The 25,727-nt window shown below is 49.2% G+C and overlaps 1 protein-coding gene and 1 non-coding gene across 2 annotated transcripts; both read left to right on the top strand.

Annotated features, from left to right (window-relative positions):
• Positions 1–25,727, top strand: GOT2 (glutamic-oxaloacetic transaminase 2). Its single transcript, XM_075536428.1, has 10 exons — positions 1–202; positions 9,233–9,389; positions 13,357–13,485; positions 15,447–15,506; positions 16,096–16,257; positions 16,453–16,557; positions 19,443–19,593; positions 19,946–20,111; positions 24,033–24,183; positions 24,587–25,727. The coding sequence occupies exons 1-10, from the start codon at positions 114–116 to the stop codon at positions 24,707–24,709; spliced, it is 1,293 nt and encodes a 430-aa protein (XP_075392543.1). The 5' UTR covers positions 1–113; the 3' UTR covers positions 24,710–25,727.
• LOC142432828 (U6 spliceosomal RNA) lies at positions 15,911–16,017 on the top strand. The gene has a single exon (XR_012780933.1). It is a non-coding gene; the product is annotated as a U6 spliceosomal RNA (small nuclear RNA).

Below are 25,727 nucleotides of genomic sequence, written 5' to 3'. Positions count from 1 at the left end.
AGGGACCTCGCTGTCTTTACCTCCGGCAGGAGCGCACGCCGCGAGTCTGCGCCCACTTGTCCTCGGGTCTGCCCTGCCGCCAGCCGCGAGCCGCTGCCCTCCTGCCGCCCACCATGGCCCTGCTGCACTCTGGTCGCGTCCTCTCCGGAGTCGCCGTCGCCTTCCACCCAGGCCTCGCCGCCGCGGCTTCAGCCAGAGCCAGGTAAGCGGAGAAGGATGCGGAGACGGAGCCAGGACGATGGGCCTGCCCGGCGGGCTGCGGGGAACCCAGGACAGTGTCCTCCCGACACAGGCGCGCGCGCGCGCGCAGATACACATACCACCCCCACTTTGGGTACCCCCTCGATTTTCCTGCCCTTGGGATGCCCGGGTTCCACAGGCTTCCCTTTCCCTCACCCGAACGTGTTCCCGGGGACGGAAGTATGACCCTCTGCGGCCTGGGACGCGCGCCGACGACTGGGCCTCGGAGGGGACCGAGCACGCGGACTGCGGCTCCGGAGCTGCCGCGCGCCCATTGTCTGCCGTGCATGGGGGGTTGCTTGCCCTTGGCCGGCTCCCGGCGCCGGGCAGAATGGCGGGGCGCACCTGTCCCAGGCTCCCTAGGGCCCGAGCGGGGACCGAGGGACTACGGCGACTGAGCGCCGGGGAGGGAAGAACTGGAGAAGATGGATTCACGGGCGCCGGCGTGCTGGGCCGGAACGGCTCGTCTCTGCAGCCCATGACCTTGGGGCACGGCACACTGCTTGCCGGTTTGTCGCCCTTGGAGGCCCCCTGGCTGTTAGGATGTGTAGGAAGGGCTTGAAGCTCTTCAGAGTTCTGGAGGTGTCGAAGACACATTCCCCACCACCACCACCCCATTCCGAAATTCACTCTGCTCTTTCATTCAGTCAATATGTCGTAACCTCGGTGTCTCTAAGCCGGGCACCGGGCCAGCTGGCAGTTCCGGCAGGGAACCAGCCGGAGAAGGGACCGGTGTCACGTAAAAAATTACAAATGTGTCTCGTTTCAAACTGTGGTAAAGTATTGCCCAGGGAAAGCGGGAAACGTTAAGCGGACTGATCGTTTATTACCCCTAGTAGAGACCTGGTGCAGTGGATAAATTCCCGGAATGCCCACTGAAAATGGCCGGGGCGTGGAAAGTACCAGCCAATCCGTGGGAGAAATACGTGCGGGTGCGGCAATCCAGATGACGGCCCGGAAACCCTGCGGGCCAGTTCCAATCTGCCCTACAGCGTGGCAGCTTTGGTTTGAGTTGGGTTTATTAGAGACCTGAGACTGGAGAGCAATTACGTCAAGAAGCAGATTGAGGCCAGTGAACTTAAAGCGGTACCGAGGGAGTGCCCTCCGTGCTGTAAATGCTTTGTTGGCCGTTCAAACCCACCCTGAGGGGTCTGGCGATCTGCTCCCAAAAGTCACAGCCTAGACAGTTCTAGGGAGCAGTTCGCCTCTGCACATGGGGGGCATCCTGAGTAAGAATCCACATGCCTGTAACAACAGTGAGGGCCGGAGTCCCACACCATCCCCTATCCCTTACCTCCAAACTACAGAGAGCAAAACCTTGGCCTCGTGTTTGAATGTGTGCTACGCCTTTAAGGCAGCGGAACGCCCTGCCCTTTCTAGGTGCCCGCTCTTGGCAGGGCTGTTTTTGCCTAGGCCGTCACTCCCGCTTCTCTGCCTGATTGGGCTCTTAGCATGCTGTCAACGAGTGCTCTTTAAACCTGCCCACTTAGGGTACCCGTATTCAGGAGGACTGGACTACCCTTTATAAAGGAGCCCCGATAGTGTAGGGGGTTACATGTTGAACTGCTAACTGCTAGGTAGGTGGTTGGAAACCACCAGCCACTCTTTGGGGAAAAGATGTGGCTTTCTATTCCCACAAAGATTCACAGTCTGCACGACCCTCGGCAGCAGCTCTGTTCTGTCCTTTTAGGCCGCTGAGTCAAAATCTACCGTATGGCAATGAGTCGGCGGTTTTTTCAGTTGCCATCAATAAAGAGCTGGAGGAAAAAACGGTTTGTGGTAAAGAGAAAGTCTTATTTCACTGTTGCTTTGATCTTAAAAGTAATTCTCTGGATTTATGGATTTGGCTGAGTGGCCTAAATCTCGACCTTCGAGTACTTGGTGAAAATCCCTGTGGGTGTGACCTTTCCGTCATCCCTGGAGGCTGAGAAGCTGGCTGATTCTTCTGCCTCATGCCCATTCAAGTGTAAGCTCCACAGGAGCTGAGCCCTTCCCCACTTTGCACACCATTACCACCATTACGTTTCTCTTAGAGCCGTGCCTGCCACATTGTGCGGTGAATGTTGTTATGGTAAGCCCTGACTTTTTAAATCAGTGCAACAGACACAGGGCATGTGTCACTGTGATACTGTATCTTAAAGGCTAAACAAATGGGGAGATCGCTGCTCTACAGAATGTGTAAGGAGTGGGGAGTCTTAACACTTTGAGGAGGGTTGCTATGAGTCAGAATCCACTGGATGGCAGCGAGCTCTGCCACTGTGTTAGTCTGGGTACTTTAGAGAAACGGTCCACAGAAACTCCTGTATAAGAGAGTTTTATGTAAAGGTTAAGTGCACATCAAGAAAACATCCAACCTAGTGCTGCTCAAGCCAACAGGTACAACATTAACCCATATATCCAACACCAATCCACAAAGTCCTCCTCCATCTCACAAAACACACACAATGACGCTGATGAATCAGTGAGTGTGTAAGCATCTCAGCGCTGGCAGGGGTCTCCACATGGCTACTCCAGCACCCAGGGCTGCATCGGGGGTGGTCCATGCAGCTTCTCCTTGGGGATGTCTTGCAGAAAGTGAGCCTTGCCAGCTGAAGCAGGGAACTGGCTGAGGCAGCTGCACCCTAGTCCAACCATCACAAAGCAAGAGACCCTAGAACTAGAAAGGGGAGGCTCACCGAGCCATTTAGCCCTCTGCCCTTCAATTAAGCTCACGTGTTTATCAGCCAGGTTGACACAATAAACTAACTACCTCAGCTATTCAGGCATGCTTGGCTGACAAAACAGTTGCCCTGGTCCTCTGCTTCGTGTGCCTGTGTCTCCCCCACAGTCCAGCGCGGCAAGAGTGTGTCAGGTCATTAAACTCCCACTGCCGTCGATTCATAGAACCTTATAGGACAGTAAGGCTCCTTAGGGCAGTGGTTCTCAACCTTCCTAATGCTGCGACCCTTTAAAACAGTTCATGTTGTGGTGACCCCCCCCCCCAACCATACATTTATTTTCGTTGCTACTTCACAACCGTAATTTTGCTACTGTTATGAATTGAGCAACCTCTGTGAAAGGTTAATGTAGATCCCTGTAATTGGTTCCCCCTCTTTCCCCCACCCTCCTTTCACCCTCCCCATATTGCCACTCTAACCACTGGCCCTGAAGGGATCATCCATCCTGTATTCCCAGTCCAATCTGTACCAGTGTACATCCTCTGTTCTAGCCAGGTTTGTAAGGTAGAATTGGGATCATGGTAGTGGGGGGAAGGAAGCATTAAAGAACTAGAGGAAAAGTGTATGTTTCATCTTTGCTATATGCTGCACCCTGACTGGCTCATCTCCTCCCCGCAACCCCTCTGTTATGATTTTAACAGAAAGATGAGCATGTAAACTTTTACCCCCTGCCCTGTACCTACACCCAGACATCGTTACAGGCCAATGAAGAAAGGGAAATTTTGATGCTGACACATTTTTATTTATAATTACTTGGATTTGTTTTATTTTTAATTATTTTGTTCTACTGATTAGATTTTTAGTGAAGGCGGTGAGGAAATATGGACCCATTTGGAAAGCCTGGGTAACGGTGATGCAGTAATCGGTACTTAACAGATTAAAATTTAGGGGTGTCTCCACTGTCTTTAGCTCTGGGACCTTGAATAAATTAATCTTATATTAAGATAAGTCAAATGTGAGGGTTGGGGGAAGCATTGTGGAAATTGTAAAGGGCCAGGTAGGCTTGAAGGAGCCCTGGTGACAGTGGTATTGAGTTGAGCTTTGGTTCAAAAGGTCAGCAGTTTAAAACCACCAGCCTCTCCACGGGAGAAAGCCAGGGCTTTTTACTCCCTTAAACAGTTACTATTTCAGAAACTTATGGGAAGTTCCACTTGCTATGAGTTGGCATTCACTGGATGGCAGTGAGTTTGGGAATTTGTCTGTGCTTTGTTTAGGTAGCTTTGAAGAGACCTGGTGGCACTGTGGGTTTGGTGTCGGGCTGCTCACCACAAGGTTGGTGGTTCAAACCTACTAGCCACTCTGAAGATGAAAGATGAGGCTGTTTGCTCCCATAAACTTTTAGTCACAGAAACCCTATAGAGGTTACAATGACTGTTATCAACTTGCTGGCAGTGGGTTGGGTTTAGGCTTAGGGTTTAGATAGGCTTAAGCTTTGGGTAAATTGCAAAACGTGAATTAGACATGCTTTTTTTATCTGGGTCATTTGTGCTTTTGATTGACTAGTCAATATTGCTCAGGAGCGGAAGCTTTGAACTGATGTCCAAAGTGCATGGCCACAGGTCATCAGTATCAGTTCTGTCCCTGGGCACTCTTGTTTGCATCTAGTACTGCCTTTTTAAAAACAGCAGAGAGAGTTCTTCACCTTCTAAGGAGTAGACTAAGGAGCACGATTGCTAATTTAAAGCTGATGGAACGAAGTCTCCCTACTCCTTTCTGAAGGGGCTCGGGGGCACTGTAGGTTTGGTGTTGGGAGAAAGAAGAGACTGCCTGCCCCCAAAGAGCCTGGCAGCTAGGAAACCCTGTGCACAGTAACTGAGTCAGAATAGACCAGTGGTGGTCGGTGGGGTTTGGTTTTACTTCTATACAAAAATGCTTCAAACGTCTGCATCCGTAGAATGAAAAGATTGGAGTTTTTGGTGTACTGTGGTGACGTGGATGTCGCTGGAAGCTGTGTTGGCAGCATTTCAGACCCGCAGCGTCCCCGTGGTGGGAAGGCTTCAGAGAAAATCGAGTAACGAGCAAACATCTAGTGGGACACAACAGACCATTGCTTGATGCTGTACCAGCCACCGTGTCCTTGTGTCATAAGTGAGTCAGCATGAGGCGGCAGCTGAAAACAACACTTTTATATTGACATGGTTGAAAAGTCCTGTTTTGAAATTGCTTTTAGAATTCTTTAGGAGATATGGATCTCCTCTCAAGTTTCTGGCAGAAATTTGACTCAGGACTATGGCTTCTGAGAGAATCTCTATGCTAAAGTTTTTAACAGGCTTGACAAATAAGACAACAACTTAAGAAGTGGACCTTCTGTTTCCTGGCTAGGGGCAGGCTGGGAGTAGTTCCAGTCAGCTGGGAGCTTATCTCTGTCACTGAGTGAGAGACAGAGCCATCTTTTCAACGTGGAAAACTAACTACTTGTAAAAACCTTTCTCTTATAATCAAATATGTCCTTGACATTCAAAGTTGTCCTTTCCCTCAGCAGTTAATGAAAGTGATACAGGCAGACAGGTGGCTACATGTTTTCTAAATTGTGGGTAAGAATGAATGCTTTCATTTAAGTTAGTTCTGCAGTTACTTTGAGATAACTGTGTTTCTTACTATCGCCTAGGTCAGTGGTTCTTAACCTTCCTAATGCCTGGACCCTTTAATGCAGTTCCTCATCTTGTGGTGACCCCCCCCCACCATAAAATTATTTTTATTGCTATTTCATAGCTGTAATTTTGCTACTGTTATGAATCGGGTGACCCACAGGTTGAGAACCGCTGGCCTAGGTGGTGTTTCCTAACACCCCTCTGGGGTGCTGGGCTAGCCCAGGGGACTGCACCAGTGGATACTTACACTCTATCCTGGATTGTGGACTCCAGAACCAACAGTTTTCATTGCGGAGTGTGGGGGCGGCAGGCGAGTTATTTATTTATTCTGAAAAGAAAGGAGTAGAGACCAAAGTTGTTTGAGAGCTTGTTGCTTAGATATTAGGAACAGCCTAGTAGCTTAACTCAGTGAAAAAGTACGGTACAGATGTGCTTTATACAATTGATGTATGTATATGTATGGGTTGTGATAAGAGTTGTATGAGCCCCTAATAAAATGTAAAAAAAATTCAAACATATCTTTTAATAAAACCATCTATGTAAAAAAAAATTTTTTAAGAAGAAAAAAAATGAAAAAGTACGGGCAGGATTTTGAGTCTTGACCTTAACACTCCCGTCAGAGAAAGGTGACAATGTCGCATGAGAGTCTAGAAAAAACCTAAGTGATCATCAAAGAGCAGAAAAGATTCAGTTTCATTTGTAAGTCCTGTGACCACATGTTCCTTAATTAATATTAAAAGGTTTTGCATTTTCCGATGGAAGCAAGTCAAGTCATTGAGAAGTTTCTAAGAGTTAAAAGCAACACAATCCTCCACCATGATGCTCTACCTGTCGGCATTACATAGATGTGCAGACTGAACAGGTGAGGGAGGGATAAAGGGAGTGTTTCCACAAATGTGTATAATTTGCCAGAAGATACTTGTGAATACTTCTGAGACGTAACTGGACACTGAAGCTAAGAGTTGTCTCAGGACCATAACCTCAGGAACAGCAAGGTCCGTTGGCATCATGTAGTTCACACTGACAATGTTCTCTGTCCTACTTGGGTGAGTAGTAACTGGTTTTAAAACTCATGAGTGGGTATCTTAAGGTCTTAACCGTTGATCTCTCCCCTTCCAGAGGAAAAGAGGGATAAAAACCAAAAGATATGGAACCAATTAATCCAATAAACCACACAAATATCAGTTTCAACCCTGATTGAGAGCAGAAGAACTAGATGGTGCGCGGCTACCACTACCAACTGCTCTGACAGAGATCCCCCAGAACAGCGGTTCTCAAGCTGTGGGTCGCAACCCCTTTGGGGTCAAATGACCCTTTCACAGGCTGGCCTGATTCATAACAGTAGCACAATGACAGTGATGAAGTAGCAGCAACAATAATTTTATGGTTGGGAGGGGTCACCACAAGCTGAGGAACTGTATTAAAGGGTTGCGGCATTGGGAAGGTTGAGAACCACTGCCTTAGAAGGTCTTAGAGTGGAAGAAGAAATGTGGACCAGACTCAAAATCATAGAAGAGACCATGCTTACTGGTTGAAGACAAAACGTGTGTGAATTGTTGAATGCAAAACCAATGATCTCCATTCAACCTTCATCTAATTCCCAATAAGAGGGTTTTTCATATGTTTTCTTTCTTTTTTTATCTTTTAAATAAGTATATACATTTTCCGTGTTAGTTTATAATATATATTCATAGCTATGGCCCACATAAATAAAAGCTGTTTGGGAGCTACTGTACATTTCAAAGAGTGTTAAGTGTATCAAGCAAGGGTGGCAAGACTTTGTCTCGTGTGCTTGGGCATGTTGTCTGGAGAAGGGTATCTGCTTGGCAAAACAGAGGATCGGCAGTCAGGAGGAAGACCCCGAGTGACCTGCCCTGGCACAGTGACTCACAGGGGGTCAAGGAAACCAACTACAGCAGTAGGAGAACGGAGCGGCAGTTCCTTCTGTGACAGAGGCTGGCTCCACAACAAGGACTAAAGGATCCACAGATCAAATCTCTGGAGAACTTCTTAGAGTAGGAATGGGAGTGGGGTGGTGAAGACGGGGCGACACCGATGCCCTTTTCTGTGGACACAATTCACCTGGCTCAGTCAGATGACTCATGGGCATGAGTGACTTCTACAATAACTTCTAAACAACTAAGGTGCTCTGACTCTCCGAACAAACGCACTGCCATCTAATGGACTTTCACGCGTAGAAACCCTTCAGGACAGGGTAGAACTGCCTGTGAGGGCTTCCAAGACTGTAAGTCTTTTATAAGATCATTTTCTTGGGGGCTTTTACAACTCTTGTTACAATCCAGACATCCATTGTATCAGACATGTTAGTACATATGTTGCCGTCATTCTTTTCTAGACATTTGCTTTCTGTGGAGCCCTGGGATCAGCTCCTGGGACTGTAAGTCTCCACCAGAGTAAGAAGCCTCATTCTCCCCGATGGGTTCAAGCTGCAGGCTGGCGGTTGGCAGCTCAGTGTGCCATCCGCGGTGCCTCCACGGCTCTCGTTAGGTCACAGAACAAAACAGTGAACACTGGGGGCATTTTAATGAAAGAGGCCATAACATGTTGGAACCACTCGATGTTTTAGTTCCTGAATCTAGCAACTCTGTCCTTTTCATTGCTGCGGCCACCACCCTGGTCCAGGTCCACATCTGCTGCTCTTTCTGGGAAACCAACTGCTTCAGTGACCCTCATGCATTCACCTCGCCACTCTGCCCTCAGTACCCCCACCCAGCAACCAATGGACTCTCAACAACACAGGTCCATTCACCTTGTGCCTCTCACCTGATCTGCATGGTGATGGTGGTCGTGGTAGCAGTGGCCATTGAGTGGATTCCGGCTCATGTAGCATCCATGTGGTCACCACTCAAAACTCACTGCGATGGAGTCAGTTCCAGCTCAGCAGCCCTGTAGGACAGAGTAGAACTGCCCTTGTAAATCTACAGGAGCAGAGAGCCCCGTCTCTCTCTCTCTCTCTCTCTCTCTCTCTCTCTCGCTCAGCAGCTGGTGGGTTCAAACTGCTGTAACCCATCACCCCAGGGCTGCTGTGGTAATCACAACTCTCTGCGGTAGATCTTCCATGTGTCACGGCATCCAGAATAGAACCCAAGAACCGACATGCTTAACAAGCACTCCATATGATGCTCTAACAAGGGGGGACAGCAAGGCTCTTGGGCGTCAAATAAAACTGTTACATTGGCCCCTGTTTACTTGTCTCTGTTCTTCTACCAGATTACTTGCCTGGGGATTTAGGTCAGGTTTACACTGCTCGGGAAAACCTGCCCGGGAACCCTGGTGGGGTAATGGGTTGCAGATTGGACTGCTAATTGTCAGGTCAGTAGCTTATCCACCATCCATGCCAAGGGAAAAGAAGAGGCTGTCAACTTTCATAAAGATATAAAAGTCTCATGACCCCCAAAGGGTTTCTGTGAATTGGGATCAACTCATGTGTCCTGCCCTACCCTTCTGCTTCTCAGAGCATGTGTGTTGAAATTAATGGTCTTCTCCAGACTCCGGCAAACTGCTGTGAAACCATACACTTTGTTGTTTGCTTCTACTGGCATGTGAGTCTGTGTATAAGGACCCAGACATCTCTTGAAATAGGTTTCTAGCTAATCAGAGACATCTCTGGTTGTGAGGATCTAGCCAACGTGCCTGATGCCCTTCCTGTCTTTCTCATTTCAGCTCCTGGTGGGCCCATGTGGAGATGGGGCCCCCGGATCCCATTCTGGGAGTCACCGAAGCTTTTAAGAGAGATACCAACAGCAAAAAGATGAACCTGGGAGTTGGGGCCTACCGGGATGACAAAGGAAAGCCCTATGTGCTCCCTAGTGTCCTGAAGGTGAGCATCTATCTGCTGCCAGGCAGACAGGGAGAGTGTCCTGCTGGTGGCACGGGCACCGACGGGGCTCAGCTCTTGGGATCTGGGGCTGTCCTCTCCTCAGCTGCAACAGGCAGTGCTGGGAATTGCATGGTCTCTCCCCAGTAGATCCTGCTGTGGTAATTATAAAGATGAGCAGAGTATCCTGTGTTGGTGCCCTGGTGGCACAATGATTAAAGCACTCGACTGCCCACTGACAGATTGCAATTCAAACTCACCAGCCACTCCTCAGGAGAACGATGCCTCAGTCTGCTTCTGTAAAGATGCACAGCCCTGGAAGCCCCGTGGGCAGTTCTGTTCTTGACATTGCAAACTCTGGGTGTGAGTGACTCTGTCCCTAGAGGGCAGAGCAGAACGGCTCCAGGGCTTCCAAGACTTGTCTTTGTCAGAACAGCCATTCTCATGTTTCCCTCGAGGAATGGCTGGTGAGTTTGACCCACCCGTCCAGGTAGCAGCCCGACATGGAAACTCACTGCACCACCAGGCTCCTTGAGCATGAGGGTGCCCGATGTCATTTTCATGTCTCACCTTTTGATTGTTGCAATTGCTGTGTGCGGTTGAGTCAGTTCCCACTCATATTTTAATTGCCATAGTAAAATCTTTCTACATAACATGTCATACCCTTCCTGCCTTGTATAAGGATGCTTCTTCCATTTTTCCTCTTAATTTTGTTAGTTGTATTTTTAATCTTTTGATTGGTTATCGTAGAGCCTTAGAGAATATAACTCCCATAACCCCCTTAGAATACATTTGTTTCTTTCTTTTTAAGAAGCTCCTCTGGTGGACTACGAATATGCTGCTCTGTCACTACCAGAAGGGGGTGGGGGGTGACTCGTGACTCCTGGACGGCAGATCTAGACCTGCAAGTGAGAGTTGCAGAAGCATCCTTTGGAGTGAGGATAAGGAACTCTGTAATATCCAAGCTTTGTCAGTGAGCCAGGCTAGCTCAGGCTCATGAGCGTCAGTGGGCCGGGCTAGCTCAGGCTCATGAGCGTCAGTGGGCCGGGCTAGCTCAGGCTCATGAGCGTCAGTGGGCCGGGGTGGACGTGACCTCTGCAGAGTATTAGCTGTGCTTGTAGACTGGAACACCACCTAGCACTGTGTACAGGACCTCAGAGAACCAGCTCTTCTCGCTCACAGCAGGTGTGGAAACAGTTATTTTTCCATTTAAAGTTTGAGGAAACTGTGACCCGGGTTAAATACATAGCTATTTGAAGAGCTGCAAAATATGATTTAAAATAAAAGATGTTTTCTGTTCTGCAGCATAAAATATCTGATTTTCTGTCTGCCCCTTTTCATGAACAAGAACTTCTAAAGTAATGCTTTTGACATGGATGAACCTTTGAGAACATTGGCTTGTAAGTGACCTAAGTCAGTCACAAAAGGACAAATCCCACTGAAGTGGCGTGTCAAGACAAGGCAAATGGAGAGCAGAGCTCACTAGTGGGTTACCTGGGGGTGAGGAGAGACGAGTCACAGCTGAGTGGTCCCTGTTGGGGGTGTGGATGGGGATATGAGTATGCTGATGATTGTACAACAGGATGAATGTAGTTGATCTCACCCTAAACTGTACATGTAAAAAAAAGTTAACTTTTTTTATAGTTACCACAATAAAACAATTGCAAAAGATGCTCATATAGTGAGGCTCCCGGGGGGAGGTGAGCTGAGAGCCAGTAATGACAGGCACAGGGGAATAGCAAAGGTTCTGAAATTGACTGTGAAGAGGGTGTAGCGTTCCTAGTCGCCTTTTGTCAATTGCAATATGTCCGAGAGGTGAACAATGGGTAAACATGATAATGGGCAGGAGGAAAGGGAAAAAAATAAGACTTATGTAGGTATAAATATAGATATGTACATATGTAAATTAAAATATGTGTGTGGATACACATACATACAACAAGAAAGCAGATGGACTTTGGATCTCGACTTAAATCTTAGTACAAGAACAGTTTGTTCTAATGTGATCCCATATGACACTCACCTTCTAACATGATCGCTAAAGACAGAGTGGTGCATAAACAAACGTGAAGAAAGCTGATAGTGCCCAGCTATTAAAAGACATAGCACCTGGAGTGTTAAAGATTTGAAGTTAAACAAGCGGCCATCTAGCAGGGAAACAACAAAGCCTCCGTGGAAGAAGCACACCAGCCTGTGTGATCATGAGGTGTTGATGGAAATAGGTATCAGAAGTTCAAAAACAAGCAACCAAATTAATGTGGAGGGGCATGGACAAAATGGAGACCCAACACCCCGGCCCCCCAGGGGGACGGACAACTGAAACGTGGGTGAAGGGAGACAGCGGATGGTGCAAGATATGCAAATAGTAATTTATAATTTATCAAGAGTTAGGGAGGGTGGGGAAGGGAGGGGAAAAAGGGCTCAAGCAGAAAGAAAATGTTTTGAAAACGATAATAGCAACATATGTACAAAAGTGTTTGACACAATGGATGTATGGATTGTTATAAGATCTATAGTGGACCCCAATAAAATGATTTCTTAATTTTAAAAAATGGAGACCCAAAACCCACCTGTAAGATAATTGGACGATCTGTTACAGAAGGGCTACATGAAAGTGATGATTAATTTAGGGTGCCGTCACCAGCCTGTGTGATCATGAGGTGTCGAAGGGATCAGATAGCAGGCATCAAAGAACAAAAAATCAAATCATTGTGAATGAGGGGGGATGAAAATGGGGACCCAAAACCCATCTGTAGGCAACTGGACATACCCTTACAGAAGGGTTGCTGGGAGGAGACGCAGAGTGCACTGTAGCAACGATGAAACACAACTTTCCTCTGGTTCCTAAATGCTTCCTCCCCCCACTATCATGATCCCAATTCTACCTTACAAATATGGCTAGACCAGAAGATGTACACTGGACAGACAGGAACTGGAAACAAGGAATCCAGGGCGGATGATCCCCTCAGGACCAGTGGCGTGAGTGGCGATACTGGGAGGGGAGGGTGGAAAGGGGGAACTGATCACAAGGATCTACATGTGACCTCATCACTGGGGGATGACACAGAAAAATGGGTGAAGGGAGACGTCAGACAGTGTTAGATAGGACAAAACAATAATACATAAATTACCAAGGGTACATGAGGGAGGCGGGAATGGGGAGGGAGGGGAAACAATGAACTGATACCAAGGGCTCCAGCAGAATAATGATGGCAACAAATGTGCTTGACGCAATGGATGGATACACGGATTGTGAAGAGTTGTACGAGCCCTCAATAAAATGGTTTTTCTTTAAAAATTTAGGGGACCATATAGCACTGATAAAACACATGACTATCTTCTAGTTCTTTAATGCTTCCTCCCCTTACTATTATGGTCCTTGTTTTACCTCATTAATCTTGTTAGACCTGTGTATGTTCATTTGTATAATTAAGATTCTTCAATGCATGAAAGAGAAAATAGATAACTCTTCAGAGACAGTAACAGTCAGAATGATGCCCTGAAGGTACGAGGGGAGGCTAGCTGATAGCAATGATGACTGTGTAGCCCCACTCAGGGGAGCGAATGGCAGAATTGCAGGTGAACAGATAGGTTGGATGGTGTAAGATATGGCAAAATATGTGTGTGTGTATGACTTTCCCGGGAGGCAGGATTGGGGATGGAAGGGATAAAGGAGCTGATATCAAAGAGTTCAAGAAGAAAAAAGTGTTCTGAAACTGATGGTGGTAGCAATTGTACAATACTGTTTGATCTAATTGAATTATGGACTCTTAAAATAATCTGTAAGAGTTCCTAATAGAATGATTCATAAAAACAAATCAAACGAGGCCCTGGCTTTTAGCAGGCAGAAGAAAACTAGAAAGGGGTTTTTGCATCTAACATTTAAAAAAAAATGTAAGCATCAAATGTTTAATCATAACAGTTCCAGGTAAGGAGGAAGAACTTCATGGATGCATTTTCTCTTACCTAGGCTGAGGCCCAGATTGCTGCGAAAAACCTGGACAAGGAATACCTGCCCATTGGGGGACTGGCTGAATTTTGTAAGGCATCTGCAGAACTGGCCCTGGGCGAGAACAGCGAGGTGTTGAAAAGTGGCCGGGTAAGTGGGCAGGCCACCTTGAAAACCGTGTTTGTGGCCCCAAATTTAACCAAGTCTGAGACAACCGCTCACTCTATGTGCTATGATTTTATGGGCAACGGAGGACGACATAAAATATGAAAATAATAATCTATAACTTACCAAGTGGTGAGGGAGGGCAAGGAAGAAATGGGGAGCTGATATCAGGGGCTCAGTGGGAAGATGATGCTTTGAAAATGATGGTGGTGGCATATGTGCAAATGTGCTTGACACACTGGATGAATGTATGGATTGTGGTAAGAGATGTCAGAGCCCCCAGTAAAAGCATTTAATTAAAAAAGAAAAACCAACAGCCCCTCCTCGGGAGGCCTGTGGGTACTAGGTTTACTCTCGCAAACAGTTGTGTTCTCAGAAACCCACAGGGGACGGGGGGAAGGGGAGGGGTGCTATGAGTCAGTATTGACTTGATGGCGGTTGATTTGGTTTTTTGGAGAGTTGCCTAGGCTTGCCCCCACCCTCATATTCTAAGCTCTAGTGTGGATGGAGGAAACAGGCCGCAGGTGAACTAGGAAAGCTCAGGGGGGGCAGGTGGCCAGCACTGCTCTGCGGCCCTCCCAGCCAGTGTGGTCGCTAAAGAAGAAAAGGTGTTGCTTTCAGGTCTGGACACATCACTGCTGCCCCGAGTGGCTTATCTCCTCTTTGCACTTCCTGGAACACACTCCCTTGGGAGAAAGATGGCCTTAGATGTCACCAAACACGGTCCTGCAGGCCCCCAGAGAGTAGCCCAGTTGCTGCTGTCAGTCGAGGTCGGGCGGATGCTGCCATGCCAGGAAGGCTGACAGACACGCAGGCCCGTGAGCATTATGGTGGGGAAACGTGTCATTTAATGTTGCACTTCATTGTATGTGGAAGTATTTTCTGGTGGCCAAGGCTGGTGGGGGTAAAGAACCTTAAATTTAGCCAACATTCTCCCCAGCAAAAATTAGACTGGTTTAAATTCACGTGTTAACCCTTTAATACAGAGAAAAGCATACAGCCTTTCTCCTCCCCTACCCCAAGCGCTGTCGGGAGTGACCCTGAGACAGGGTCAGAGCATGGTGTGGTTGATTTCCATACGCTCCCAACTAAAGACTTCCGTATTTTCAGTCCCTTCAGGGATTTTGCCATCTGTCCGTGTGGCCACTTGTAACCTAAGCAAGAGACGAGCCGGTCTTAAAATAACATCAGCTTGTCCTTTATAAACGGCTGCGCCTTCGTGACTCATTCGTCCCCACAGGTCTGTGGTCTGCCAGGCTTGGGGGGATTCCTGTCCTGCACTGGCAGATGTAAGTCCACTCTTTGGGTTTTCCCCACCCCCCGCTTACACTGCCGCTCCTATGCAGGAAATGTGTTTAGGTTGCATTGAGAGGGAAAGAAACGTGGACTAGAACTCAAACTCACAAAAGAGCTCAGGCATCTTGGTCAGATGGTCTGGGGACCTCCAAGACAATGGCCCTTAGTCACCCTCCATGACTGGAACAGAACTCACCTCGGGTTCAATTTTCAGCCAAGCCTCATTCCACTAGGAAGATACATGCTCCCCATTGGCCATTGAAGAAATAAAGGGACAAAGTTCGGAAGGAAAGAAAGAGGTGGGAACTGGGAAGAAAGATAAGTGATGAGGGTCAGCAATGGGTGCGTTGAAACCAAGAGAGAGTGAATTTTTTCATGTGAAACTGATGGTCCGCTCTAGATACCTTCAGCCAGCTCCCAATAAAAAGTTGGTTTTCTTTTTTTTAAGAGGGGATGGGTGTTGGGAACTGGTGAGACAGGTCCTCCTGGTAGCAGGTGAGGAGACTGCCCAGCTCTTACTTAACAAGTGGAGAAGTTCTCGCTGTCCCACACATCCCTTGGGAAGGTGCTGCCGACAGTACAGACCCAGCCCTTCCTCCCCACCCCCCCAGTGGCCTGGACCTCCCTGACTGATGATCTCTCTCCCTCAGTACGTCACCGTGCAGACCATTTCTGGCACCGGCGCACTCAGGATCGGAGCCAGTTTCCTGGTGAGTCTGGCGCCTCCGCAGGGAACGAGCTGTGAGGTGGCCTGTGGGTTTTCCCTGGCATGTGTATTTCACCCCTGACTTAAGAACTAGATTTCCCCTTTCGAAAAAATTGGCACATTTTTTATTCACTGAAAAATGAGAGAACGGTGAAGAAATGGTGAAGACGTCATCCTGTGATTCACTGCACACTCAACTGTCACTGTCCCCGTATTTGAATTAGATTTTTGTAAGACCCTGTGCAGGTGGTCCACTTAACCAAGTCGCAGAAGATGTGAGTAACTGCCAGAGGTCCGTGGCCACATGGCCGGACTGATGTCAGGGCCCAGAATCTAAGCAACCCAGGCATCTGAGTCAGGGCTGAATTCCGGTGGAGGAAAATGCCCTCCGTAAGAAAACTCAGTGCCGTGCTCGCTTCGGCAGCACATCTACTGAAATTGGGACGATACAGAGAAGATTAGCATGGCCCCTGCGCAAGGATGACGCGCAAATTCGTGAAGCGGTCCATTTTTTTTTTTTTTTTAAGAAAACTCAGTGTTACCATCTGTCTCCCCTTTCCTCCTCTCTCACCCTTCTTCATCCCATCTTTTAGCAAAGATTCTTTAAGTTCAGCCGAGACGTTTTTCTGCCCAAGCCCTCCTGGGGAAACCACACGCCCATCTTCAGGGACGCTGGCATGCAGCTTCAGGGGTATCGGTACTACGACCCCAAGACTTGCGGTTTCGACTTCGCAGGTGCTATCGATGACATTTCAGTGAGTATGGCAGTCAGGGCGGGAGAGCGAGAGACCGGTCTGCTGGTGGAAACCCCATACCCCCCAGCTGGCTCTCAAGAGCCGGCTGAAAATAACTGGGAGGGAGGCCCATTCCTTTTCCCTGAACAAGTCTCCACCAGGGACTCTGGCGCTTGAAACACCTCAAACCAGTGCGTTGGGTATTTTTTTCTGTAGAAAATGCCCGAGCAGAGCGTGGTCCTCCTGCATGCCTGTGCTCACAACCCCACCGGAGTGGACCCCCGCCCTGAGCAGTGGAAGGAGATGGCCAGCGTGGTGAAGGTAAGGCACCTGGGCTGGCTGAGGGCAGTTCTGGGCTTAATGATGAGACTCAGGGAAGCTGGTGCCTCCATGAGGCAGCCACACCTGGAGTAAGCTGCCAGCACAGGGCCCCTCGCATGCATAATGAGAAGTTCTATAATTGATGACAGTGAACAGTTTTTGTAATAGTATTTTTATTAACATATCTTACTCATTCCAATATATCCCTTCCCCTCCCATACAGTTCTGGTTCAATCCCATTGGGTGGGTCTATATAGTCATCAACTCCCCCGCCCTCGGGGAGCTGTTAGTCCTGTCAGTGCCTCTGAGGAGCCATCTACCATGTGCCGAGCAGTCTTAAAATGTACAAATGAACATACACAAGTCAACTCTGACCAATGAGGTATATCACACACGGACCGTAATAGTAAGGGGAGGAAATCGTAAAGAACTAGAGCATGGTCATGGGATTCTTCAGCGCCACACCGCACCCTGGGTTTATCCTCCGTTCCGTGAGGCCCTACTAAGAGGGACTGTCCAATTGTCTTGCTGGTGGACACTGGTTTTCCACCACATCCACTCCTCTGCAGAGCAGTGTGGATGCGTGTTTTTTGAACGTGTGCTACTCTTCCCCCGACATCTCATGATCACAGACTAGTGTGCTTCTCGTGGGCTTGGTTGCATCTTTGCTTGATGGCCGCTTATTTAACAGATAGCCGGGCACCATCACTTTCAACACCACATTTGCTGATGCACCTTTTTGTCTTCAGGGATGATCTGTCAGGGTGGTTATCATACAGTGCCACATTATTAGAACAAACCATTGTACAGAGGTAAGGTTTCATTAGAGTGCGGGGTGCCAGCCTCCACAATCGAACGGGTCCAAGGGGCAGTTGTGTAATTAGGGAGTAAAATTAAAGAGACATCAGACAAGATAAGCATGCGAATGCTCACCTCCAGAACAGCCATGATTTCAGCAGCCAGATCCACCCAGAGAGAATTTATTTTCAGCCAAGGCTTATGTACACTCGGGGTGTGTAAGCTCCCCTAATGCGTAACAGAAAGGGGTTGTACAATAAGCATACTCATGACAGGAAGTAGACAAGCCGGGGGTATACATGAAATAGGAAGGGGAGGCACTGGGGCATACATGTGACAGGAAGGCACAATGTAACGAGAGGGGCGGGCTCTAGAGTCGAGATGGCAGCCTAGCCTTGGCCGTCCCTGAGTTGGCTTGACCTTAGGTGTTAGGTGTGTCAGGGCGCTCCTTCAGGCAGCCATCCATTATCAGTATCAGAAAGGAGTGGGCTCTCCTTAGCGTGGGACAGACTGTAGGGTCTGATGGCTCTAGATGCCTGAGAACCTTCAGGCAGATCACCTTTAAGCAGTTGACCTCCAGCTGTCTAGTCAGTGACCACGTGTTTACAAACAACACCTTAGGTTTGGCGTATGTTATGGGGGACAACCTGTGGAATAACTTTCCTGTTTCCCGCTGTAGAGACCCAAATGTATACATTTTTACGTGTGTGTGTGTGTGTGTGTGTGTGGTTTTGTTCTTTCTCCTCCCCTACTATTGTGCTTGCCTGTCCTTCACCTCTAAGTACTTCCTCTCAGATACAATTTGGTTGATCTAACACACCCTTCTCTCGTCCATTTTAGAACTCTTACTCGACCCCTGTACCCATCATTGTTGGCTCCCTGCCCCCTTCTCCCTTCCCAGGCCCCCCCAAGAACCATCTGTCTGGCTGCTGTCTCCTTAAGACTGTCATCCTGCTTTTCTTGTATAGATCAACACCCAAACAACAACAAAATAATAATAAAGCAATAAAAACACAACCAAAATTAAATGCCCACTAACATACAGATAGCCATCCAACTGGCAGATGGTGACATAGTGCCGCAGTAATGTTGAAAAGACGAGTTTCCCCAAGGTCCACACTGCTATTCCCGCAGTCCAGGATGGAGCGTCTTGTGCCCCCACCCCTCCCATTCACGCCTTAGACTTTCAGTGTGGCCCTTTATGAGTTCTGATGAGCCAAGCATTGCCCCCCGAGTCACAGTTCACACTCGGGGTTCCTCGGGGACTTCGTGACTTTGCTCCCATCACTGGTCTGTTGTGCTCCTCTCCTAGCCTGCCCCATGAGAATTCCCGTTGTCCCTCGGCCTGGGTGTAGGTGATTCTGTACAAAGCTTGCTGCTGGCCAGCCTGCACAGGTGACATCACTGGGCCCAGTATGCCAGCTGCATGTGCCCATCTGTGGGTATTGTGCCACCTCTGCTGTCCTTGTTGTTGCCCTTAGCACTGCCCTTTTCCTTCCCGTAGCCCAGGCAGGAGCCAGAGAAGGCACTTGGCAAGATCACTCGCGTTTGCTGCTTTTTCCATTTTCTGTCAAGTCTAAGCTTCACACTGAGGAGGCGTCAGGAAAGCAGCATTGAGAAGCTGATGAGGTGGTTCCCACGAGCCGCCCCTGGCCCTGCCTGTAAGTGGGCCGAAGGCACAGTTGCCCATGTAGAGACTGGCGCCGAGCTCTGGCACGTCCTGGGCCTGTGATCACCAGACCAAAACAGTGGCCCAGGTCACTGGGCACTGGAAGAAGGTTCTGCTTGGCTAAGCAGTGTTTCTGGGCAGAATGAGTTTCAGATTTTGTTTTCTCTTTTTTTTTTTAAGATTTTATTTTTTCTTGGTGTCTCCTCAAGGGATCATATTTACCAAAGTTGAAAATAAAAATTAAAATGTTGTGTGTTCCTACCCTACCTCTAGTAAAATAAAGACATCTCCCAAACTGGGGGTGAGTGGAAACTGGTGCGTGGCGCTGTGAGGCTTGCAGGGCTACGCCTGACTCGCCAGGGTTTCGAGCGCCTTCGGAGGGACTGCTTCAAGTTTGGGTCTTCTCTTTCCTCCCCAGAAAAGGAATCTTTTTGCATTCTTCGACATGGCCTACCAAGGCTTCGCCAGTGGGGACGGTAACAAGGACGCCTGGGCCGTGCGCCACTTCATCGAACAGGGCATTGACGTGTGCCTCTGCCAGTCCTACGCCAAGAACATGGGCTTATACGGTGAGCTGCTGCGCATGTGGGAGAGCTGGGAGTGGGGCCGCAGAGCAGAGTGACCGGCGGGCGGGCGGGTGGTGCTTATCTAGAGAGGGAGAAAGGTAGCGGCATTATTCTGAGCTCCTCGGCCAGGTCTTCCTTAGTGTCCTGAGTTCTGAAGAGGCAGGCTTGTGGGTCTGCTCAGGGACTCGGGCTTTCCTCTGAGCCTGGACTCGCCCTTCTGCTTACTAGAAGCATGCGTAACGAGCAGTGTTACTGGGGAGCTTCTGAGGATGACGGCCAGTACACAAATGGCTTGCTCCTGATTTCCTCTGCTGCCCCCTGGGAGCAGAAGACATGGACTCTGTGCTCTCTGCAGGTGAGCGCGTGGGGGCCTTTACCGTGGTCTGCAGGGATGCTGAAACCGCCAAGAGGGTGGAGTCGCAGTTGAAGATTTTGATCCGTCCCATGTATTCCAACCCCCCTCTCCATGGGGCCCGGATTGCCTCAACCATCCTGACCACGCCGGAGCTGCGGAAACAATGGTATCAGTGGCCTTCCCACCGCTGCGCCCTCAGAGCAGTGTTCTAGCTGGACTCGAGTGGGATGCGGTACATGGAGGGGGAGGAGAAGTTGGGGAGAGAGGGTATTTCACCAGCCCTGTCCACCAGACAGGAGGCCTGGTGACACTGTCGGGCAAGCACTGGACTGCTCACCACCACGTCAAAGGTTCACGCCCACTAGCTGCACTGAGGGAGAAAGTAGAGCCTCAGAAACCCTGTAGAGGGAGCTGTGAGCCGGATGGACTCCGTGGGCAGGGGTCTGGTTTGGTTTGGTTTTCAAACAAGTTGGTTATTTCCTGTAAGCGACCAGCAAAATTCAAAAATGATGCTTTCCGTTTTCCCACTGCCTCCATATTAGTAAAGCCTGGCTTTCCTGAGTTCAAATTCACTTTGAAGTACCTCCCATAAGGAAATTTTCTCCCAACAAAAAAAGAAAGAAAACTTAAGAAATGTCCCATTTGGGAGTGTTTACTGACTATTGCTTGACCCCGAGCACACATGCCTGCGCTGGCAGGTGTAGTAACTGAGAGTCCTCAGAGCTTCATGCTTTTTGTCATCTTCAAATATTTCCTGAATGCCAGTTACACCTACTAAGTTGAATGAATATCTAATCCATGGGTGACATACTGGATACATTTTTTCTCTAGATAGAGGTTGGCAAACTATGTCTTAGTGGTCAAGTCCCGCCTGCCCCCGTACATTTCTAAATAAAGCTTTATTGAAACAGCTACTCTACTCACGCACGAGGGGCCGATTTCATGCTGTACCAGCAGGGCGCAGGAGTGACAGCACTGCTGATCTGGCCCATGAAGCTTATGTCTACAGCGTGGCCTTTACAGATACTTTGCTGAACCTATTTTGTTGTCTGTGTTGTTAGGCTCAGTCCAACTCTAGCAACCTTATACCCAACAGAACAAAACCCTGCTGAGTCCTGTTCTAGACAGAACCCGCGGAGCCTGTCATTTGTTGTGTGTGCGGTAGCCCGTGTGCTGAGAAGTTAGATCTCCGAGCACATTCTTAGACACAAAAGCCAAGTCTGCTGAGTTTTTTGTCACCCATCCAGCTGTCACATGACAACTGCTGTCTACCTTGTATTAGAGTCTGGTTCAGGAGAGTGGCTTCTAGGACAGTGGATCTTCACCAGGCTAAACCCAAAATTGACTCCAAAATGTAAATTATACATTTGCTTTTCCGTTGTAAAATCAATGCGTGCATGCACATCAGCAAGTGTGGCAAAGAGAAAACTTAGCCACGGCTGCCGCCCCCATAGCCCCGCTTCATTCTCCTTTGCCCGTTACCAGAGCAGGAAAGCAGCTTTGCCACCGAGTCGGGTCTGATGCACGGCAACCCTGTACGGGGCTCCCAGGGGTAGAGCTTTAAGGAGCCCACAGCTTGTCTTTCTCCCTGAGAGGATCTGATGGGTGTGAACACGGACCTTGAGGTTAGGGGACCCAAGGGCTCCTTATAGGCGTGCTACATACAACTATGTCTGTGTGCATGTGCAGTGGGCTTTATTTTTGTCACTTGGAATGTATTACATTTTTTTCACATGCTATTTGTTCTGAGAATAAACCAAAGGCAGACTTACAGCCAGCGAGTCTATCCTGACTCATAACGACTCCACAGGACAGGGTAAAACCGCCTCTCTGCGTTCCCGAGACCGCGGCTCGATGGAGGTAGAAAGCTCCGTCTTTCGCCTGAGAGCACCTCAGTGGTCCCAGCTGCTCATAACCTCTGCACCATTGGTCTCACCACAAAGCACGCTGACTCAGCCATTTCCCCGTGGGCCAGCGAATGACACTGGATTCTCTCACCCGGGTTTTGAGAGTTGTTCCTCCCTCGTTGACACGAGCTCACTGCCCCCTAAGGTTCCTCTCTCATCACTCTGATCAAGACGGGTACTTTTTACTAGTTAAGCTGAACGACTGTTTCAGGGGATGTTTTCAGTGGAAACTTTAAAGATTATCTCAGGGTCGTAGTTTCAGGGGTTCATCCAGCCCCACAGTTCACCTAATATTCTCAGTGTTTTTTATGTTTCTGTGTTCCCTGATAGGAGCGCAGTGGTGTCATTAGTGGTTATGTGTTGAGCTGCATGTACAAGGTCAGCAGTTCGATACCACCAGTGTCTGAGAGAAAGGTGGGGTTTTCTACTCCCATAAGCAGTTACAGTCTTGGAAACTCACAGGGGCAGTTTACCCTGTCCTAGAGTCGCTAGGAGTAACTTTGACTTGGTGACGGTGAGTTTGGTTTAGTTTTGGTATATTTCCTTACAAGAAGATTTTGTGGTTTGGGGTTTCTTTTTAGTAATATGTGCATTGCAGTACACATTTGAGAGTCTATAGTGTACAAGGTGTTGTGCACAAAATGTGTGCGGGATGACCAAGATGACGTACCTGCAAGTGCCTGGTACACAGTGTGGAGCATGTGAGTGCTTGTGACGAGGAGAAAGGGCTGGGAAGAGGAACCTGGGAAGCAGCTGCCCTGGGAAGGGAAGCGTCTGAGCCGAGTGGAGGAGTGCCCTTTGTCAAAACAGGGAGCGTGGAGGTTTGAGGAAGTGGCAGGTCCTGCTGACACAGGCTGGAGGGCCCGGCCTTATGGGGATGGCACTGGCCAGAAGCTGCTGGGCGTGGTAATATGGAATGCCACTCCCACGGGGCCAGGGGTGCCAGCTTCTCACTTTCAAGCCTGCAAGTACCCACTTTTAAAATGCTTAACAGGCTCAAATAGATCATGACGAGCCCTTATTTAGCCTGATTGGCAGGTTGCAACTTCTGTTCTTACGTCATAGAAAGGTGGTTGAAGAAAGTGAACATGTAGGACCAGGAGAGCATCTACCAGCGTTTTCACAGTGGCCGGCCAGGGGGCACAAAAGGTCCATGCTGAGCCCCAGGGAGACAGTGGTTGGAATTGAGCGAGCCAGTGGATCCAGTCCAGGCACTGCCTTCCCCCTCCCCCAGACAAAGTAGGCTTCTCTGCGCATAGCACTGCCACCGTCAGTACCTGCCTCGCAGCCACGTTCCATAGTCAGCTGGCCACAGGTCCAGCCCCAGGCTCACCCGGAGCTTCTCAAGGAAGGCCCATGTCCCAGTTCTGCTCACCGCCCGTCTATCCAGACCTTCACCCCCTTAAACATGCCGTCGTGTTTTGCCGTCTGACCCGCGTACACTATGGATGGTCTTGTCGTCGGTGTTGTCAGTTCCGACAGGTGGAGGCCGGCCGTGTGTGGAGCAGAACTGCCGCACGGGGCTCGCTGGCGGTGCACCAGGACTTCTGCAGTAGACCACCAGCCTTTAGGTGAAGCCGTTGAGCACGAACTGTTTGAGCCACGTTGGGACCATTTTTGTAGAGCCTTTGTCTCCCTGAATTAAAGTCAGCCGGTCTTTTTTCCCCCTCCTGATTTATTTTCCTAGCATCACATATAAAACCATAAAAATGGTCCTTGGCTATTAGGTTATTTATCGCTGCTGTTGGAAATGTTTTGGTGGCTGTTATTTCCAAACAAACTTTTTAAAGGCTGGTTCATTCTCAACAGCCCAATTATGCCCACTGTTTTCATTGCCTCGTTGAAATGGTGTTGTAAGATAAAATAGAATGTAATTAGATTTGTTGCCAGAAGCCATTGACAGACTTTGGCTTAAATCCACACTAGAGGAACCTTGGGGAGGAACCTGAAAAAGCTCTGGGGATGCACGAGTTAAGTGCGTGGCTGTCGACCAAAAGGAGGGCAGCTGGGGGCCACTAGCTGCTCCCCGGGAGAAAGGTGTGGCTCTCTGCTTCCATAGAGATCACCGCCTGGGAGCCCCGTGGGCGCTCAAGGAGGTAACTGTTGTGTACTGTGGCGTGTTCAGTCTTGCTGGGCCAGAACTGAACCAAGTCCCCTGCCCTGTTGGGCTTCTCGTGTAGGTTGCAGGAAGTCAAAGGCATGGCAGACCGCATCATCGGCATGCGGACCCAGCTGGTCTCCAACCTGAAGAAGGAGGGCTCCTCCCACAACTGGCAGCACATCACTGACCAAATTGGCATGTTTTGTTTCACGGGGCTCAAGCCTGAACAGGTGAGTGGACTCCACTCTCCCCGCGGCTGCCCAATGGAGCGAGCCAAGCTAACCTTTTCAGGTTGCTCTGAACATTACTTCCGGGTCCTTTTAGGGTAAGGGCAGTGTGTGTGGCACTCATTTTGTCTGGGGTTTCTTGTTACTGTTCATTGTGGCTCATCTGTACCCTCCATAAGATGCGGCCTCCTCTCCAGCTTTTTCTCCAAAGATCACCTGAATCACCTGCACCCAAGCTTGGACTTGATCATTGCTGTTCTGGGGGTGGGGGGAAGGCTATTTCACTTTTCATTTTTTTATTTTTCCCTTTTAATTTATAACTCCAAGTTGGCTATTGTGCCCTGGCAGGGCTGGGGAATCCTGACCTGACCCAGGGAGGTGTGACCATGCTCTCTTCTCTCTGCAGGTGGAGCGGCTGACCAAGGAGTTCTCCATCTACATGACAAAGGACGGGCGCATCTCTGTGGCTGGAGTCACCTCCGGCAACGTGGGCTACCTTGCCCATGCCATTCATGAGGTCACCAAGTAGTTTCCCCATGAGAGGGAGCAGAGATGCCCTGCCTCTTCAGCCCCTGCTGTGGTGGGGTTCATGGGGAGCCTGAGAGCAGGTGGGTGGAGGGCAGGCGAGCTTTCTGATCCACAGGGCTTCACGCAGCCATTGAATGTGTTTCTCGGAAAAGAACATGTAGTGAATTAGGGCAGAGGCACCGTGGCTCCCATGCCAACCTGGTCCCCATCCTGTTATCTGGGGTGTCTCCCAATGAATATGTGTACAAGAAAGAGCCAAAAATCTGTCTGTCACACAACTGCAATATTTCAGAAGCTTTAACCGAAGCACCTTGCGTGCTAAGGGTTCCTGTGTGCATCCAGCCTAAGAACTCGCACATACTAGACCTTGTACAGAGAAGCCTGCTTCTGACACTAACTCCTGTGTCCTTCCCCACAAAAGCCCATGGTGCAGAAATCATGTCTGAGAACCCACTGAGCCCACTGCCGCAAGGAAAGGAAAAGACACCCTTTCCCGGCTTATTTAAGAGAAAGGAAGAAAGAAGGCTCGCCTTTCTCATACTTAGAGGCATTTTAACACTTCCTCTTAGCCCTAATCATTGCTGTTCTTTTCCTCAGACACAAAGACCTCTCACTAGCCTAGCTCCCCGTCCCATCAACAACCTCCCCCAGGCCCCCGTCAGGATATACTTATGTCAAGAATGCACATGCCATGCCTTCCCCTGGAGAATAGAGAGCTCCCTCCCCTGCACTTTCTTCTCATCGTCTGTGAGTCATTGATCACCTCCTCTGCCCACTGGGACTTCCTACCATGGTTGAGTGTGGTTGTGCAGACACTCATCTCACCCGTGAGCCAGGCAGTGAAGGAGAGGGCGCACTCGGGGCTTTGCCTTCAACCTTGGGTGGGTGCTGCCAGGAGGGCTCATGCTCCCCCTCTGGAAAGATAGCCACCATCTGCTCTAATCATGTAGGCTTAGTGCAGCCTGGTTTCTCTGTTAAAATAAAATCACCGAAGACCCAGCCGCTGGCTACTAAACTGC

The sequence above is a fragment of the Tenrec ecaudatus genome, chromosome 18 (assembly GCF_050624435.1).
Source record: "Tenrec ecaudatus isolate mTenEca1 chromosome 18, mTenEca1.hap1, whole genome shotgun sequence".
In the NCBI taxonomy this organism is placed as follows: Eukaryota; Metazoa; Chordata; class Mammalia; order Afrosoricida; family Tenrecidae; genus Tenrec; species Tenrec ecaudatus.
The sequence above is the reverse complement of the archived record's forward strand: the minus strand, read 5'-3'. Positions and strand labels throughout refer to the sequence as shown.

Coding starts and splice junctions, on each gene's coding strand:
- GOT2 (XM_075536428.1), top strand. CDS start 114: ATGGCCCTGCTGCACTCTGGTCGCGTCCTCTCCGGAGTCGCCGTCGCC. Junction 20,112..24,032: donor CCGGAGCTGCGGAAACAATG/GTATCAGTGGCC, acceptor CTTCTCGTGTAG/GTTGCAGGAAGTCAAAGGCA. Junction 24,184..24,586: donor CGGGGCTCAAGCCTGAACAG/GTGAGTGGACTC, acceptor TTCTCTCTGCAG/GTGGAGCGGCTGACCAAGGA.